This window comes from Phalacrocorax carbo, chromosome 8 (assembly GCF_963921805.1).
Source record: "Phalacrocorax carbo chromosome 8, bPhaCar2.1, whole genome shotgun sequence".
Taxonomy (NCBI): Eukaryota; Metazoa; Chordata; class Aves; order Suliformes; family Phalacrocoracidae; genus Phalacrocorax; species Phalacrocorax carbo.
Genome location: NC_087520.1, coordinates 10,528,068 through 10,547,270, shown reverse-complemented (window position 1 = coordinate 10,547,270; position 19,203 = coordinate 10,528,068). Strand labels below are relative to the sequence as shown.

Below are 19,203 nucleotides of genomic sequence, written 5' to 3'. Positions count from 1 at the left end.
CCAGCACCTCCCGCCGCGCCTCAGGCCGAGGCGGCGGGGCCCGCCCACGACATGGCGCCGCCCGCTTCACTGCCCCTCCTGGTCACGTGAGGCGCCGCGAAGCCGCAGCCGCCATTTTGGGTGAGGGCAATGAGGCCTCCGCCGCCAACTTGAGTGCGGGTGAGAGACCCGCTGACCGGGGTCGGGGCGGCGGGGCGGCCCGGCGGGGAGGCAGCGGCGCCGCCGCCTGTCGCCGCTGCAACGGGGCGGCCCGGTGGGGGCGGGGTGCCGGCCCGCGGGAGGCCCGGGCCCGGTGAGTACCTGTGCCACGCGGGGCCTGCCGCACCGCTCCGCGCCGGGCCCGCTGCCCCGGGGTTCGCCCGGGGTCAGTCCGCCGCGGGACTCCCGGGGCCGGGCACCGAACCCCTCCGGCCCGGAGTCGTCTCTTTCCCCCCGGGGGGGGAATCCCGGGGCTGGTCCCCCAGCATACCGACCGGCCCACGCCCCCGGTGATCCCGGGACCGGCCCCCCAGTGCCAGCCCTGTCCCCGGGGGGAAGGGACGCCCAGTATCCTTCCCCTCAAGGGCTGTTCCCCAGTCCCTTGCCCTGGAGGGAAACCTGGTATTGTGGTTCTTCCCCTGGGGACACCCTGGAACTCCCCTCTCAGAGTAGCCCCCGGGGAGGGCACCCCAAAACCGGCCCCCTAGAGCCCTGCCCTGTCCCCGTCTCCTGAGGCGTCCCCCGGGAAGAGCTGCTGCCCCTCCCGTTTCCCCCTGCCAGGGCTGGCTCCCTCCGCTTCTCCTGGGGCAGCCCCAGCTCCCCTTGATTTACCCCGCCTGTGGCTGCTCCCCTTCCTCCCGGGTTCACCCCCCATCCCACCCGGGACCCCCCCTGCTTCCTCCCCAGGGTAACGCTTGCGGAGTAGCCCTGACCCTTCCCTTGTCGCTTTCCCTGCAGAGCCCTCCGTGCCCGAGGGCAGCGGGTTGGGAAGGGGGTGGGGGACCTCGGACGGGTGCTGGGGAGAGGGCTGCTCTCCCGCCACGCAGGGCTTGTTCTTGGAGAAGGGAGAGGTGTTGTGAGCGGGGCTTGCTTGGGCTGGGCTGGAGGGAAGCTGAGTAGTCAGCATCTCCCGCAGAGCTCAGCGGTGTTTGCAGACGCACAGTGCTCGGGCACGCGTGGCCTCTGCGGTCCCTGTGTCCCTTCCCGTGAAGGGCCAGCTCTATAAATGGATAAATCCTGTACACAATTCCTCTCCCCCTGTGGCGCTGTGAGCCCTCGTCTCCTGCCGGTCGCAGAGCATCAGCTGCGCCCTGCGTGCCGGGTCGAGCCAAGGTTCCGGGGGGGTATCTCCAGGGGGGGGGGTATCTCCAGGGGGGGGGTATCTCCAGGGGGGGGGGGTATCTCCGGGGGGGGGGGTATCTCCAGGGGGGGGGGTATCTCCGGGGGGGGGGTATCTCCGGGGGGGGGTATCTCCGGGGGGGGGTATCTCCGGGGGGGGGTATCTCCAGGGGGGGGTATCTCCAGGGGGGGGTATCTCCAGGGGGGGGTATCTCCAGGGGGGGTATCTCCAGGGGGGGTATCTCCAGGGGGCTGTGCAGCGCTGACCTGCGGGAGCGCGCAGCCGCTTCGCGGAGCTGCCGGGGAGCGTCGCGCCTTTTCTTCCTGAGGTGGGGGGAGTTGTTTACAAAGCGACAACATGTGTCTCAAACGGCTCAGAAACTCATCCGGGGATGAGAGTCATTCATTTTTGGCTTCATTTTCAAGCATTTTTCAAGCTGTCACAGCTTGGCAGGTCTGTAGCTGCAGTGTCAAGATTTAGAATTATTCTGTCGGTAATTGCTTTCTGATTCATCAAAATGATAGATGAGAGGGAAAATGACAAATAATCACAAGTTGGGGATCTTCAAGGATATCCCTAAAAATGTGACTGGAGAAGCATGGCATGTGCGAGTCCCTTGTCAGGAGGTCACCTTTGCTGTCAGAGCATTTACAAAAAAATTCTCTTAAATTCAGAGTTGGAAAAAACCCTGCACAACTGGAAAACGAGTCAGTGAGCCAAGCTCACAGTAGTTTTAGATAATTCAGTCTTTGGCCTTTTTTGCTGAGTCTGAAAGCAGGTATCATCACCTCAGGTACTAGCAACTGTCCTTTCCAAGAGCGCTAAAAGCAAAATAAAGCTTCTGTGCTTAACTCCCCTACCTGAAGAGGGTGTGTGTGCTCTGATGTGTGTTTTCTTCCCTCAGTTACACCAGCTTGTCTAAAAAATGCTATTACTACTCTGCCGCTCATACCCTCAGACTAGCACAGCTACAAGTGATCTCTTGCTTGTCTTGTTCCCTTAGTTACATTTACAGAGACTTTCTTTGCCACAAGTCCCTTCATTTTCAGAAGCGTTGTGGGAGTTGTGTGGTTACATCTCTTCGATCTTTTTTTTTTTCCTTTCCTTTGAATGTTGAAGGTAGGTGACTCATCATAACTCCAGCTGATATTTCTCAGTGATCTCTTATTTAGCACAATGCATCAAGCAGAAGATGTATCGCAGTCAGAGAGCTGGTGATACCAGTGAGGATTTAAAAAAAACAAAAAACAAAACAAAACAAAACAAAAAACAAAACAGTGTGGCAGTCGCTTGTTGTTGTTTGCTTTTGTTTTGGTGGTAAAAAGGTTTCCGGGCTGTCTCTCCAAAACCAGAGTGACCCTGCTTAGGCTTATGTACTGGAGGCACAGGCCTCTCCAACACGCCTCCCCATTGTCGTGCCAAAACGCCTGTTTGTGTATTTTTTTTTCTGATAAGGTAGTGTTCCTCACCGCAATGGATGCCCTTTGTGGGGGCAATTCTTAGCAGCTGGGTGTGAGGCTTGGCTCATCTGTCCGTTTGGAGCAAAAAAAATGGAGAAAGTGTAATTGGGATATTCCAACAAGAGCTGAGTTCAGCTCAGCTGGAGCAGAATAGCTTTGTTTTGCAAGAGTCAGTGTTTTTCCAAAAGCAGTGATTGTTTTTATTTCCCCTTCCTAAACAGACCAACATTTGTGGACTGCAGTGGTGGTTGCAGTTACTTCTGGAGCTGTGCATGCCATTAGTACAATATTCTGTCTTCAGAGGGCTGAGCAAACCTTAAGTGCAAATCATGACTCACCAGGATAATCATCTTTTGTCTCTAGGCATGTGGGTGCATGTATTTGCAAAGGAAGGGTGGCAGAGAGACTAAGGGAGCTTTTAAAGGCTGCAGATAGTGGGAAGGGAATGCATGTATTCCTCTCGGCCTCACCTTGCAGCCTTGGACTGTAGATGGAGCAGTGCACTGCTGTTCTTAGTGCTGATGGGGATTTTGAACTTCTTGCTTGTTAGCATTTCTACACACAGCGGTTGGGCTCTTTGGAATCCTGTAGTGTTACAGAGGAGGGTTTGGCTCTATATCAGGTAATTTAGGGTCTTTGTTGCATCTCCCTTACTCTTATTTTGGATCTAAGCAGCACACTTGAGCTATTTCAGTGATCTTGAAGGAAGGCAGAATGATCCTGAGGAAGGACACTGGTCTGGGAACCGGCCGACTTGACTTGCTTTTTCAGCTATGCCATTCTCTGGTGTGTTACGAGGGGCTTGTTGCTTAACCACTCCGCATGTGTTTAGTTCTAACTTAAACAGAGCTGATTGTGCTCAGCCTGCTTTGCAAGGTGCTCTTATATCACAGTTCAGGAAGCACCAAATGTTGTTGTTATTTGCCGAACGGCAAACGTAGACAGGAAAGGGTGGTAAATCTCTCTGCTGTGTCCGGCTGTTCTCGTCCTGCTGCTCTTGTTCCACAAGATCTCTTCCTGATCCTCTCGTCTGAGTCGTTTTTGATCAAAGCAGCTAACGCTTGTTGTGCATCTCTCTCCAACAGTCTATGGGCTGGCAAGGAAAGGAGATGCTGAAGTACTAGCTTGCATTGTGTGGGCACCTGCCCTCAATTGTGCTGCTCATACAGCACTCAGGTTTGCACTAATAACGCTCAGCAGGTTCCTCCCTGCTTGTCAAGTGCCTTCTTTAATATGAATGGTTCGGGCATGTCTGCGCGGAGGACTTCCGGAGGCTGCTGCTCATTGAGAAATCTGGGCTGTGAGATAAACCTGTTGTCTTGTTTCCAACCTGCCTACTGCCATTGCCTGTGTTCTCCCTTTTTGTAGTGCTGGTGCAGCCTTCCACGGAGCTGCTATGCTGAGAGCAAAACAGCATCCTTTGAGGAACATGCCTTTCCCCCTTGTTTTGTTGAACATAAAAGCTGACAAATGGCTGTGCTGCAGTGGCTTCTTGTTCTGGTGCGCAAACTTCAGCTTGATCTGCTGCCACAGCCCGGTTTGTTCTGCAACAGGACCGTGAAGGTGTGGGGCTGAGGAGGGGAAGTTCCAGGTTGTGTGTGGGGGTGAGAGACCTGCTGGGAAGTGATGCTTTGGAGCAGTTTGCTGAGGAGTTTTAACAGGAGAAGCAAAGAGGAAAGCCTTGTTGCTTTGGAGCAAGGGCATTCAGAGTGCTGTGGACTGTGTTGCTGTTCCCCTGAAACGTCTTTTTAGCAATCAGCTATAATCAAGTATTCTTAACTAGATGAGTGGTGACTAGTACATGTGGCTCCCAGTAATGCTAAATCCACCATGCTTTGTAATAAGGTTCTAATGCCTAGGGTATTTTGCCTAAAAAGAGCAAAAGAAGGATGGCTGTTAGGGGAAATCTAAAGCAGAAAGAAACAAATGGCTTTTAATCTTTCCCTGTCTTTCAGAGTGAAGGATGCCGAGGAGGAAGAAGCCCACAGAGGGCCTGGACTCTCGAGGTCAGGATGGGGAGGAAGAGGAGGAAGAGAAAAGGAACACAGCCATTGCCAAGAGGCAGCGCAGTTTTGTGGATGCATTTATTGTTATATCTGACAGTGATGGAGAGGTCAGTGATCAGCTTGTGGTGTCCAGAGCCTGTGCTGGGCCCTGCTGTTGCAGGAGGATGCCCGAGCATTCTGCGCTGGTATGTGCTGGGGTCAGGCTTTGCACAGAGGGTATTGTGCCATTCCTTTTCTTACACATGAGATGAATCAAATCCTATTTGACTGGGTAATGAATGGCGTGCTTCATGAGGGTGAGTTATGAGTCTGGGATTTGATAACCAAATCCTCTCAGAAGTGAATTTGAAACGTAATTTGAAAGTAACCTTTCCTCAATCCCTTTACAAATCTTTTTTTCATAATTTTATTTGATCGATTTCCAGCTAAACCATAGAAACATGATTCTGTATTATGTGCAGATAGATAAGAAAATGATTCAGAGCACAGGCTTGCAAGTAGCTCAGAGAGAGCTGGTGTCTGGTAAACTGATTCTGAATTACAGAAGCCTGAGTTTTTAACCCACTTCCATAGGGTGTAAAGGTGAACTGTGGTGTGGGTGTGCCTGGCTAATACATAAAGGCTCAGATTAGTGATCCCTAGTGTTGTCTTACAAACATCAGCCTTACCCTAAAAGATTGAAATGCCTGTGTCTGTTACACTGATGTTGGGATGAGTGCAGGAACTCCTGCCTGTGGGAAACCCAGAGCCCTGAGAATCTGGCCTCAACTTAGTGAGGTGCATGAGAGGAAATTATTAGAATAAATTTTTTAATATATGACTGTCTTGCTCTGTCTTGCTGGTGACTGCGGATCCTAAGCTGCTTTTTGTAATTCTACCATTTTCAAAAGCATTTCAGTTCACTCTCAATCTGTAGATCTTAAATCAAGTCCCTTTTGCTCCCACATCTGCAGCATGCTTCTCTGCAATAAGGCGATTATCATGTAAGGAGGGGAAAAGCACTAGAAATAAACAGTAAGAAGCTGTAGGGCAAATGATATTGGATGTTTTCTTCTTCACATTGTTTGAATTCTTTTCCATTGGGAAATTCCCTGAAAGAAATGGAACATATGGCAGTAATAGTTCAGTGGGGTTAAACCCTTAGCTCTGCAATATGCTAAGTTAACTTCAGATGTCTGCTGCATCACTGGCCTTTATTGTGAAACCTATAAGGAAAAAAGAAATCAGCAGCTATAAGAGCTGCTGCAGTACATAAAAGATCAGGACCTGTTATTGTCTGCAATTATTCATCTCAATGTGCACGTATCTGAAAAAGAGGAAACAAACGTCTCTTAAAACACATCTATAAAAAGGTTAGGCTCCCTGACTGTTCTGTAAGTTTGTCTATAAACAATAAATTCTACTGGCATAATCGGTCATATTACAGAAAAGGATATGCTCAGAGAGGCCGTTAAAGAACCAATTAGGTTCTGTTTAAGTGACAACAGTTCAGTCAGTTGAATGAGTGGATTTATTCAGTTCAGTCTCTTTCTTTCTGTGAGTCATCAGCTTCCAGATCCAGTGCCTCAGTCTCTTGTCGTGTTGTTTTCTGCAAAATCAAACCCAAAAAAGTGATTTACTTGGGATCTCAAAAAAATAACTGTCTGGCTTCTATAACTGTCTCAGCTCTTCAGTGTACATCACGTTGAATTTCAATTTTGAACCTTGTAACTGTTGTTCTTGCTCTAGTAAGACCTTGTTATGTGTTCAAGAAGAGGTGTGGGAAGCTCAGATCAATAGCAATTTTAGAGAACAATACATTCTCAATTAATCTTGCATCTGTTAGGACATGGTTCCTTATGAATCAAAAGCTACAAGGACAATTTGGGCATCATTGATTCGATGGCTTTCTTCCTTGGCAGTCTCTTGGCAGGTATCTATAGAACAAGTCCCTAGTTCTGCTTCCAGACCAGCAGATCTTGTAGCAGCTGCACCTGGAAAGCCTCCAGCTTCTCACTTTTGATGATCTTTGGCAGACTGCCTCTCCCAGGAATTTTTCAGTCATGCTGGATTATCAAGCTCATCCATGTTATTTTGCCAAGTTTTCTTTCTTTGCTCATGTCTATGCTGTGGCATCTGCAGAGCTGCATCAGAAGGAAGTTTTCTGGACATGGGGCTTTCTGATCTCTGCCATATATAATCTGGATTCAGGAAATACTTGTGGTTTGGTTTGTTGTGTGGGTTTGGTTTTTTCTTTTGGAAGGGTCAGACGAAATAAGAACAGTCTCTCTGGATTTGTGGAAAGAAGAGGAGATGACCTTCTTTGTGCAGACTATGTCTCTAAAACACAGACATGACGAATGAGCAAAGTGGTTCATGTCTCCCCTGACACTTTAAATCCCGCGGGGAATTGGTTGCCCATGCCAGAAGATGGGTGGTCATTCACAAATACACGTTATTTCAAAGAATGCCCGAGGAAGCTCTCTCCAAGCATAGCAACTCCTGGTCTGTCTCATGAGCCTCCTTCTCGAACTGGGCTGTTGATAAAGCCTCTTTGACCCCCAAGGCTCTGTGAAGCCATGTCTGAAAGGTGATTGTCACCCAGCAAGAGGCCTGGCCAAGCAAACCATTGAGCACAGCCAGAGGCCCAGTAGTTGTGCTAACCTCTTTGACTGATTGGCAGCCTTCAGTGCAGTTGATCCCAAAACACTGCTGATCTGCTGTGAGGCCTATCAGAAGGCTCTGGTTTTCCTGGGTAAGATCCTTTGGGAGCTTTGAGAGTACTTGCCTCCACTCATACAGTTTACACGAAGTCTCACAAGCTCTTTCTGCCAGATTCATCAGCTCTGCCAGCCCTTGGGGAACATGACAAGACTCCAGGGTGACAGTGCCACCTCTTTCTGCATGGCATCCAGCACCTGTCTTCCCTTTGGTGTGGAACATTGCTTTGCCTGAGCATTCCTGTGTTTGGAGATGCTCACATTCTGGGTAAATAGCAGTGTGTGTTGATGTTCTAGATCAGATGTTGGTTTTGCTAGGAAGAGGGAGGAGTGTTTGGGCATTGCCTGGAGCAGCCAGCCCCCACCCTGTCCTGTGCTCCATCAACTGTGGCAGTAGGCACTCATCTTGGAACCAGGTATGGCCTGAGGGACACCTTGCTATGGAGAAGATGGTGCTGGAAATGTCACAGCTAGGATGGCAGTCCCCACCTCACACGGCTGACCATCCGAGGGAAGCAGAGCCATGTGGGAGTATTGCTGCAGCACCTGGCTGTCCCCATGGGCTCCGCTGTGGTACCGAGGGACCCAGTGCCTCCAGTTCCCAGAGGAGAAGGCAGTGCGAGTGTGCTCCCACAGAGGCTTGGCAGCTCTACTGTGCTCACTTCTCAGAAATCAGATTGGTCTGAATCCAGGCTCCTTGCAGCCCAGTAAAAGCCCTTTCTTCTACAGAGGCCTCCCTCCCGTGTGTCAGGAGCTACACGTCTGGCACAAGCACTGTTGTGTCTTGTTGTTCAAGTCTCCACTTCCAGCAGATTTGTTCTAATGAGCTGAAAGACAGAGCAGAGCTGAAACAGATTCTGAACTGAAGTCAGAGACTAATAAAGTAGGGTGTGATATTAATTTCAGCAGCAGCCTTGGCTAGGGCCAAAAATGGCACTTCCAAAATCTAATTGGCTTTTAAAAATAAATTAATCTGGTTTTCATCTGTGTATTTCTCATGCAGGACGTGTGGTGTTTGGCTGTGCCCTATTGTTAGATGGTCCCAACTGCCATTGAGCAGTAAAATTACCCAGACCTTTTGACTTTGCAGTCTGCACTGTTAACTATGGATACATTCTTCTCTAGCCTTTCCTTCCCTGAATCAGTAGAAGCTGATTTCTGTGGTTTATGCTGTGGATTTGAGGGAGCAGTATGTGGGAGGCTGGCTACTGGTTTCCATTTACAGGCTTTTAGAAGCGAGTGGAGCTGTATCTGTTTTTGCTGGCAGAGTTAGGTTCTCTTAAGTATGTGCAAAAGCATTTTTAAAATGGGGATTTGATTTCCTGCTGTCTGGTGAAACCAAGCAGGTTAAAAAAACAAGAATAGTGGCTGCCTTCCACTAAATGTGTAGGGAACTTTGGAAACCTGTCTTTTTCTTCATCTGTGTACAATGCTGACAGTGAAATTGCTCATAGGAGAGCATCATAAATTAAACTGTAAAGCCTGACACACAGGAAGAGAATTTGGATTCCTTCTGGCCATTTTGCTTTAAATTGATGGCAAAGGAGGAGAGACGCTATCCAGGCTGGCACTGAGCAGAGGTGTGCAGTTCCCACCTCGCTTCTGCTATAATAATTAGTTTCCCTTGGAAGTTGTGTGTTGGAGATGACCTTGTAACTAAGAGTATGGGCTGCAGTTTGGGAATATTTTAATTGATTAAGATTATTTTTGTACTAGTGATCTTATTAGAAAGGCAGTTGGTTGAGTGGCCTCCTGAGTTCCTATTATCCTTGTAGACAGGTGAGCATTAAAAGGTTGGGTCAGAAAGGCAAGCCCTGTTGTCTTCTCTGAATTTTCTTGGCCCCTTCTGTTTCTGCCATCCATGCCTGCATTTATGCAGAGCACTCTGGGGCCTGAGAGGCTCTCTCCCAGCAGAGGTACAAACAGCCATAAATCCTAATTAAAAGGTATGCTTTATTTTCTGGGTTTAAAAATAAAGAAGATTTAAGAATTCTTGGAATTGAGATGTGTGTGGATATTTTGGCCCATCAGGATTAATTGGATTTGCTTCAGTGGTTCACTGTACCGTGGCTGTTCGGTAGAACACTGCTAGGCAATTTAAATATCTTTCTCAAATGTACAAGTTTCGTACAACATGTGTCCTGCAGTAATTTTGCTCCTGCCACTGTTGCAAATGTTGAGATTCTTGAGGACCCAGCACAGGGCACTGGGGCACGTACTCGGCTGTGTGTTGAAACCAGGCAGCTTGCCTGGCACTGGGCATGCCGCTCCCCTCCAAGCCCTGGAGGTGTTGGAGTCCTGTCTTGTCCTGTGGTGCATGTTGTAAATGTGTGTCTCTGTGCACAGAGCAGACGCTGGCAGCCATGTAAAGTTTGGTGTGCTCATGAATCATGCCCGTGCCCTGGAAGAGAGCTGCAGATGATAGTGTCAGGGTTGACCTTCCAGCAAGTGCAAGAGTGATGAGGGGAAGATTGATGCCTGGAGAGAAGAGCTGGGGATTTACAGAGCCTGCTAGGATTAAATTGCCCCTGTCTTAAGCTGGAGTAGGTTTAGCAATGTTAGGCAGGGCTCTTGGGGAGAGTAGGAGACCTGTTGCTTAACCTCATCCAGTTTATAATCCTAGTATGACTCTGATACGATCCTGCAAACCATTCCCCGCTCCCTTAGGTGTGAACTGCCCGCAAAGTCAGCATGGGGCTGCTGCTGCAGACCAAGGCAGGGCTATTTGGAGTAGGAGAACCTGTGACTTATGGAATACTGGAGAAGGACGACATGCTGGGGCCCTGGAAGAGGATTTTACCTGCTAAGCGTGAGCTAGGCAGGATCAGAAGTAGAGAGCATCCATCTTCTAGTAAGAAAGAATCTGGCACTAAAGCAGCCTTTTGGAGACAGAGGCAGATCTTAGAAATGGGGTACCAAAACCAGGCTGGGTAGAGAGGGAAGGAATCAGTCAAAGGAAAAAACCCTTGGGTGCGAGAATGAGTGTGTGTGGGGACTTGCTGAGTGTGATTGCTGCCTTGTTGTGAGCTGATTCTTAAATCAGTGGAAGTGAGGAATGGCGTAGGTATTAGGGCATGTAAAAGCTGTAATGTATTAGGGTTTCAGGAAACCACTTAATAGTATGTCTTGCAAAATCTTAGCTGGATAAATAATTCAATTTGGTCTAGATAGTAACATTCCTGGATTGAAATCCTGCTAAAACTCTGTCAGCAAAAGCTAGTGATGAACCGAAGAGAGGCTCATTTTGGGGAGATGTAAAGCTGAGGCCAAAAGGATCAATATTGGGTCTGTGTGTGTTTTAACATCCTCATTAATGATCTGTAAGAGGGAGCAAGTAGTGTATATACATTAATAAAATCTACAGCTAACACTAAAGCTGGAGATATCTTGAACAAAACTCAGCGTAGAAGTGTAGTCCAAAGGATTTCAGAGGTGCAGAAACAGGGGCAACGACAGCAGAAATAGATTGCACTTGAAAATAAGCAGTGTATCCATTTGCATTAAAGTAACACAAGCCACATGTCCCATCTTGAAACCCTGCTCCTGGGACAGGAGGTGGTATGAGGCACAAGTGTGTGGCCAGTTTGCCATGAGTCACATGGACAGCAAAAGCAACTACAGCTGCAGACGGAGTCGTGTGAACCCCCTTCCCGGCCAGGCATGGGTCTCTGCCTGAAACATGGCATTTGATGCTAATTCTACCTGATATAGAGAGACAAACTGGAAGGAGTCCAGTGCCAACCTTCGGTAATGTGTACGCCCTCGCTTAAGCCGTTAGGACAGCAACTTGCATAAATGTGTGCCAATTAAGTCTGTGACTGTTGTTGCAGTTTGTGTGCTTAAAGCAGCAAGCACTTTGGTTGTTCGTGCAGACATTATGCCGGGGGACCTTGAGATGACAAATTTCTGAAGTATCCAGGCTTCCAAATGAAACACTTGTGGTAATACAATGAGGGAATAGCACCAGGAGTAAATGCTGTCCTGCCCTCGAGGTGCGTTAGTGTGGGTCCCCCAAAATGGTTAGGATTTTGGTTTTGGTCACCTAAAATTGTCTAGGCAGAGTACTGGAAGCTGCATGGCAGGAAACAGTCCTGGCTTACAGGTATGCGCTGTTCAGTTATGAGAAGGTTTTGTTTTTCTGTTCTGAGTGCTTACAAATACCAATGTTTTTGCAAGGCCAAACAAATTTTCTCTGAAATCATGGGCAGCAGGTGCCGTGCATGGTGGTGACTGGCATGAAGTCTATTGTCTCTCCTACTTCTCTGTTTATGTCAGTCTGCAGCTCTTTTGCTCGTTATGCTTATCACACAGCTTTTAATAGTTACAGAATATGCTTAAATTATGTTAGAAATTCAAATTTCACACAAATAGAGGCTTGCTCTTGAACCAGTGTTTGTGTCTGAGTAGTGGGGGTGAGGGGGCTGGTAGTATTTTGTACATATTGTATGCACTCACCATATTTTTTTCCATTACAGCAGGAGTCAAAGGAAGAGAATGGATTGCAAAAGAAGAGAACAAAACAGCAGCTGGATAGAACAAAGTTTGCTGCTAAAAGAAAAATTGCACGTAGGTCTCGAGTGTGGGGCTGGGGAAGTAGACAACTGGTGCTGAGCAGCTTCTGATTTTTTGTGTTAGAGATTATTTCTCTGGCAGAAAGGCTGTGATGTGGCTGGGGATGCACAGCTCTCAGAGAATGCCCTTCTTAGGGGTGAAGTTTGCCTTTCTGAATAGGCAGACTGTCACTTCTTTGCTCCCCAGGTGGTGTGTGCACAGACTGGTGCACTTCCAAAATAAGTGTGCGAGGGTGTCAGTACCTCACCGGGTTTCAAAATTGTTGAAGACAATCTGAAAGCACTGTCAGTCACAAACTGCTTTCCTGTTCAGGCCCCTCTGCTGCTCTCTTTCCTTAAAACGTCATGATGCTCTGACCCGGCAGTCGCAGCTCAGGAAAGATCTGAATTGCAGCTGACAGTTCTCTGAAATCGTCATCTCGTAGCGTGGGGGCAGCCAGAGAAGACAGCAACGTTGGGCATCATAAGGAAGGGTGTTAAGAACAAGAGATTTGTTTTACGTCATTTTTCTGTTATATAAAGTGTTGGTGCACCCACATCAACAGCACTGTGTGCAGTTCTGGTCTCCACATCTCAAGGACATGTTGGAGTTAGGGGACATCTGAAGAAGGGCAACCTAAGCCATGAAGGAGAGGGAGCAGCTGCCTCATGAGGAGCAACTGGAAAGCCTGGGGCTGCTCCGTTAGGAGAGGAAAGTGGGATCAAAGTTCACATCACGAAGGCAGAGCCTCAGCTGAACACAGGACTGTTGTTTACCAGCTCCTACAGCCAGGGTGCTGTTGGTGGAAATAGCAGGAGATAGATAGGTTTAAAATGGGTGAAGGAAAGTAATCCTTCATGTTCATGTAGTGAACTCCTGGAAGTTTTTGTCACAGGAGAGTGTGAAGGGGTTAGTACCAGCAGCTTTAAGAAGGGATTAAATGCACTAATAGACAATAGGTCTATAAACGGATGCTAAAGGGAACAGGCTGGGATGTTCCTGCTCATATTCTGCAAACAGCATTTCTGAATGCTGGGGATGTACAAGCAGAAGGGATCACTGAGCATGGCCAGGCCTGCCTGTACTCCTTGTACAGCATCACTTGTTTCAGCAGTCAGGCAGGTGGACCATCACTCTGCCTCAGTGGATCTGCTCTCCTGTTCTTCTTGTGCTCTGCAAGGCAGTGGTCCATCTAGTATGTTAAATTCAGAACATTTTCAAATGGGAGAGATGTCTCCTGCAAAACTCAAAGCAATCACTGAACAAAATGGAGCACGCCAGTGCTCAGCAAGCAGCAGCAGTTGGGCTTGTCAGTCCTCAGAGGGCTTGTGTGAACTAAATTGTTTTTAATAGAGGCCTAAGGCCATAGCATGAAACAGCCTCGCTCTTTGTGGGAGTTGAAACCCACTGTGTGTGTCCTGTGTTGAACAAATAAGACAGCAAAGTCAGAGATGGGAGAAGAGTTCTGTTTTTTTTTTTTCTTTTAATCCTTTTTCTCCCAAAAGAAATGCAACACAAAATAAAAGCTGAACCCCCCTTGGAGATGCCGTTAAAATATGACCAAACATATGGTGCTAAGAACAGGGAGTTGCTGAAGTTGGATGTCCTTGTTGCATCGTTGAGCGTGCCGGGTTTTGGGAGCTGGTGCTGTGAGAAAGGTGTTAAGCGTGCTCCAGAAAATCCATAGGAGATGGGGCCGGCTCTCTCGCCATTGTATAAGGAAGGAGTTTTGCTGTGTTTTTAGAGAGTGAAACTCTTGATAATAGTTCTTCTTTTCCTGGGGCAAAAACTGCCTTTTTTTTTTTTAGTGTGCACGTCTGCCTCCTTGAAGCGCAAGACGTTGGGGGTGCACCATGATGCCTGGTCAGAGAGTGGCCTTGTTTAAGCACATGTGATGGTGGGTCTGTTCATTTATAGAAGCTATAATTAGACTTTTGGTGTTTGCTTTTAGGCAAATTAAGATTTGAAGTAGTAATTATTTTTTCAGTGTCTTTAAATAAATTCTTTGAATTGTAAGTCAAATAGGTCTTTTGTAAAGATTTGATGCTTCTGGGTAGAGTAAGTTCTTTCTCCTCAAAACTGGAAAATTTCGGATATTTGCAGGCTCTGGTTATAAAGTGTATCCTCCCATTTTTGCTTTGTTGTGGTTTTATTCATTTTAACCTAAAGCCATAACTAAAATATATCTGTGACGTTTCATCCTGACAGGATAAATGGAAATACAAACCTAGAGAAGCCTCTCTTTTTCCAGAGGAAGTCAGTGCTTTAGAGCACACTTGAATGTTTTTACTGTAATTGCACTTTGGATATGTGAAAATACTGAGATCCCGCATTTCCATTATTTTTGAGTAAATCTCTTATTAGTAAGTGTTAGAACTACAACTAGTGGGGTTTTGCATCTAATTCACTTTGCAAATGTCAAAATGGAACATAAATCGCTTAGCAAATTGCTGTATTAGCATTTAAAAAGGCTCTGAAATGGTTTAATTTGTTTAGGGCTGCAATGTCTTAAAAACAGTTTCTCCCTGTCCCCTCCTTTCCATCTGTGGGTTTCTTGGATGCCCTGGTCCCTGGAGAGGCTCTGGGAATTTGTGCTGCATTGGGATGGACGTGTGGTGAGTGGATATTAGAGTGTGAGATGCAGAATTCTGAGCTGGAGGTGCTGGTGCTTCCCCACCCGGCAGTGGGGATGGGCTTCTGTGGGGCATGCGATGAGTGTGAGCTGGGCGTAACGGTGTGTGTCTGTCCAGATGGAGAGGGGTTGTTCCTCCCAAGGGCTGCAGGAGCCCCTGCCCTGCTGGCGTGCTCCAGGAGCATGGCTTGCCTCCGCTGCATGCTCAGTGCTCGCTCCAGAAGTGCTCCAGAGGTCTGTTTGCACACACTGGTCGGGGGCTAACACAACTCTCTGGATCTCTGATCACTGTAAATTATGACTGGTGCAATCAACATAAAGTTTAGTAAAATGCACAATGCTGGCAAATGATCAGACATGGAGCACAAAACACTGTCAGCTCCAGACCGCTCAGCTTAAAGCAGGTCAGGTCTCCTGGAAGGCATGAGCAGAGCTGCTCTTTGCTCTCCCCACCATAATGCCCAGTGGATTTAAACTCGAGATTTGCTCATCTCTGGAGCACCTACTCAACTGGAATGTGCATTAAGTGCATTTTGTTTGTCACTGGTTTCTTTGCCAGAGGCAGCATTTGTCTGGCACATTCCCTGTCCCCAGAGGGGAAATTGCTGTGCCAGGGAGGGAGAAGAAAACAAAATGTACAGTAGTAACTCGCCAAAAAATGTGTCTTTTTATTAAGCTTCATGGATGTTGATAGCCTGAACTGGTGAACACTCAGGCCCTGGTTTTAATTTAAGCACGTGGAAAGCCTTGTGTTGTGGGGCACTGATCACGTGCACTGGTTTTCTTGTATATGTCAGAGTTTGCAGGATCTGGCCAGATTGCTGTGATGCTTTGGGCAAGGAAACAAATCAGCGCTCACTTACTGAATGCTCAGGAGGTGTTTGGTATTGTGGAAACACTGCGTATTACTACTGTTCTTTGGGATGGCAGCTGCCTTCATACTCTGGACTGTCATGTGCTTTCCATTAAAGAATGTATTTTTATTTTCCCTGGTCCCTCCTGGCTGTAACATCACAGCATGACTTTGTCCAAGGACAAAATATCCCCATGAGCCCTGAGTGCACTGCAGTCTGCCTTCACTTCAACCTCTTTCTTAATTTTTAAAGAAATTAAAAAAACCACAACAACCTAAAGCTAAGTGCTGATTTAGTAGGACATGTAAAGGAATCTACAGCTGGTAATCAGAACAGTCCAAAAAACGCTTCAAATCCTGCTTGGGTGGGGGGGAACCAACCTGCCATTAGCAACGAGCTGGGGGAAGGGCAAAGCAAAGCCTGCTGCTGTGTGGAAGCACCTCCGTGCAGTCCTGCTGTGATGTGCTAAGACCAGTGTAGTCCTGGGCTGCTTCAGGGGAGGCTATGCTGCTGTATTTTGGTGGCAGGCTGGCAGGAAGAGGATGGGTTAGAAAACGGGAGTGTGCAACTTCTGAATGCATCTTTATCTAGGGAAACGGCTGTCTCTGAAACAGGCTGGAGCGAAGGCATGTTTTGTGCTTGGGCAGCCTTCCTGTTCAAATTGCGTCTCTTAAAGCTCTTCTAGCTCATCAGAGAGCAAGCCTTTTGGTTCATGCATGAGATGGCGTGTGCAGGATTCTGCCTGAAGGAGGGAGCGGTTTTTGAAGGAAATCTGTCAATTTGTTTTGAGTGAGATGTATTTTTCAGCTCCTGAGAGTGCTGTTGAGTTGTTTTCCAAGCTGCGCTCCATTCTGCAGGCATTGTATATTTTAAGCATAGTGAAAATGTTGGATTGAGTCTAAGTAAATAAGTGTTTTCCAAAGTAACTAACTGCTTTGTTTCTAAATAGCCAATCTTGACTTCTGGTTTGCTCTGAGAGAGGAATATTTCAGGAAAAAAATTTCTGCTGAAATAGCAGTTACAACTGTAGGAAACCTGTTTCCTATGCATGAGTGACTTAGTGATGCAGTGGAGTGGTGATGTGAGCAGAAGGGAGATGCATGCATGTGAAAGATCCTCCATAATACCACCGAGCAAGTAACATTATCCTCCACAGAGCTTTCCACCTGCAGCTCGGGGTGAACAACATGTAGCTCTTTTGCTATTGGGTAGGTCTCCTGTGGTATTGCAGGTGTCTGCGTGTCAGAAGGCAGTAAGATGTGCTATTTGCCTAGTAAAAAACTGTTTTAAAGGTGTGTTCTTTATCCTGCCTTGCTACTGAGCCTATCCAATATAAAAATGAGCGCGCTTTAGAAATCTGTCCTTTTCCTCTCTCCTTGAACATGTGTTCTGCACCTGTAGAGTGTGTTTCATGAGGGCAAATAAAATGTCCTGTTGCAACTAATATAATGAGGGAGTCAGAGTTTAGATAGCTGTAGGAACCCTAACTGAAGTTCCTGACTTGGGTTACTTTTTTCATTTAGTGTTGCCTGCTCCAGTTTTGGTGACACCTTTTCAGGAAAGCTGGGGTTTAGATGTTTTGCTCTGCATTCCTCCTGGGGAGGTGGGACCTTTGGACATCTCTCCCAACATGTTGGGTATGTGTTGGGTATTTACATACACCTACAGCTGTGATGGCATTACCCTTTTTCTTCTGCTGCAGAGATGACTGAAGAGGAGCAATTTGCACTGGCTCTGGAAATGAGTGAGCAAGAAGCCAGACAAGTGAACTGTCAGGAAGAGGAAGAGGAGGAGCTCTTGAGGAAGGCCATTGCAGAGAGCCTTAATGTAAGTGTGCTTCTGTGAAGAGGCTTACTAGGGTTCTTCAGCAACATTGCTTTCTGCTCTTGCTTTGCCACGCTGCACAAGAGAGGCCTAGCTATTTCCAGTGCAAACTGGAACTACAGCAGTCACACAGTAGTTGTTTTGTATCACTCCTAGTGAGAGGTGTAGGAAGTCAAACCTCAGCTGTCCCCTGTTTTGGGGTACACAGTTCTGATCAGGCTGGGGGGGATGTTCTGTAGCCTGAGTGACTGCTGCCTGTTTGCTGGGGGAGCCCTTGCTCTGCTGATAGAGAATGTGCCTCTGGGAAAATCAACCTTTTGTTTTCCAGAGCTGCCAGCCCTCGGGCTCCTCTGATGCAACCCCTCAGTTGTCTGCAGAAGCACTGGGTGCAGGAGGCCAAAGCCAGCCTGCTGAGAAGGAAGGCTCTGAGATCCTGGGAGGTCTGGCACTTTGCCCTGACACCCCTCACTCCAAGTGCAGCTCCTACTCGCAGAGCAGCAGAGCTGATGGGAACGGACAGATGGATGTCGCCCGGAGCCCCCTGGTAGTGTTGAGGAGGTTAAGCCAGGAAATCGTTGAAAGCTCACTAGTATCCAGCATAATCGTGTCTCCAGGGAAGGGCCAGCCTGTGACAAGGTCAAGTGAAAAGCCTTCCTCACCAGGAAAAAGTGATTCTAGTAACATGTTACCCAGCACTCTCAGAGATGACCTAACCTGTTTGAGTCCTACCTTTGGCAGGGTGAATTCAGGCTTCTGGCGACTGACACCTCGGAGACTGTTCACAAACCTCTCTAGCTCTTCTGAAGCAACAGGCCACAAACCAAAAGAGCAGCCCCTGCCCTGCACTGGCCATTCTGCAGGAGAAGCTGGTGCTGGGAGCTCAGCTGCACTCTGGAAGAGCTGGACCACGGAACGGTGTAGCAGCCCCAGGAGGAGTGGTGGAGGAGCAGGTACTGCACACACCTCACAGCCTGGGCACACTGCCAAAGTCTGTGTTTCCACAGAGCAAGCAGAGCAGAGTGAGGTGCCTGACAGTACCCCTGAGCTTTGTGTGCTGAATGCGGCAGCGGCGAAGCACAAGCAGGAGGAGGCGAGAGACACAGTGCACTATTACTGGGGCATCCCCTTCTGCCCCAAAGGGGTGGACCCCAACCAGTACACCAAAGTCATCTTGTGTCAGCTGGAGGTTTACCAGAAGAGCCTGAAGCAGGCTCAGAGGCAGCTATTGCATAAGAAGGAGTTTGGTAACCCAGTTGTGCCCAATTCTTCCTTGAGCAAAAACGGGCTTGGGAAAGGACAGCAGATAAGTAGGGAGAATGGGGTTGCTGATGACACAGAAGATGGAGACACAGGTGGGCAGAAGGAGTCTGAGAGCATCACCTGGCTCCTCCCTACAAAGAGGAGGGAGGCAGAGAGTCCAGGGCACAGCATGGAAGAGGAGAAGAACTCCACTTCTGATGATGAACCAACCACCAGCTACTGCCAGGTAAGAGCTTTGCTACTGAGCAGAGATGAGCAGTCCTGCTCTTCTGTTCGTTTTAGGACACTCTGCAGAGCAGGCGCTGCTGCTTAATGTGCCTGTTAAATTTAGGGACTTCCTCCCCTAGTCACACAGCTTACTGTGAAAGGGAGAGGAAAAGCGTACAGGCTGATACCCAGCTCACAAATGGTAGGGACCATCGTGCAGCCTGGCAGTCATCCATTAATGCACCACTGAGATAAAGACTTCCAGCTGACTTGCCCTTCTCAAAAGGGTGTAGCCTGGCACTGTGTCAGAGTAGTGAGCACAGAGATGATACTGACCACCGCCGGTTCTGGCAAACCAGCTTATAAACCCGTGGCTGTGTGGGGAGCTCTGC

The 19,203-nt window shown here is 48.1% G+C and overlaps 1 protein-coding gene across 10 annotated transcripts in view; it reads left to right on the top strand.

Annotated features, from left to right (window-relative positions):
* The first annotated feature begins 85 nt into the window (after positions 1-85).
* The window catches only part of UIMC1 (ubiquitin interaction motif containing 1), a 39,361-nt gene continuing 20,243 nt past the window's right edge, over positions 86-19,203 (top strand). For 7 of the 10 annotated variants that reach the window (XM_064458617.1, XM_064458622.1, XM_064458621.1 and 4 more), the window contains exons 1-5: positions 140-292; positions 4,734-4,891; positions 11,959-12,049; positions 17,223-17,347; positions 17,673-18,830. In XM_064458617.1, coding sequence (XP_064314687.1) covers positions 4,742-4,891; positions 11,959-12,049; positions 17,223-17,347; positions 17,673-18,830 — 1,524 coding nt within the window. In that variant the 5' untranslated portion in view covers positions 140-292; positions 4,734-4,741. Of the gene's footprint in view, positions 293-4,733; positions 4,892-11,958; positions 12,050-13,842; positions 13,932-17,222; positions 17,348-17,672; positions 18,831-19,203 lie in introns of those variants that run through there. The other 3 variants (XM_064458618.1, XM_064458619.1, XM_064458620.1) reach the window with 3 other exon arrangements.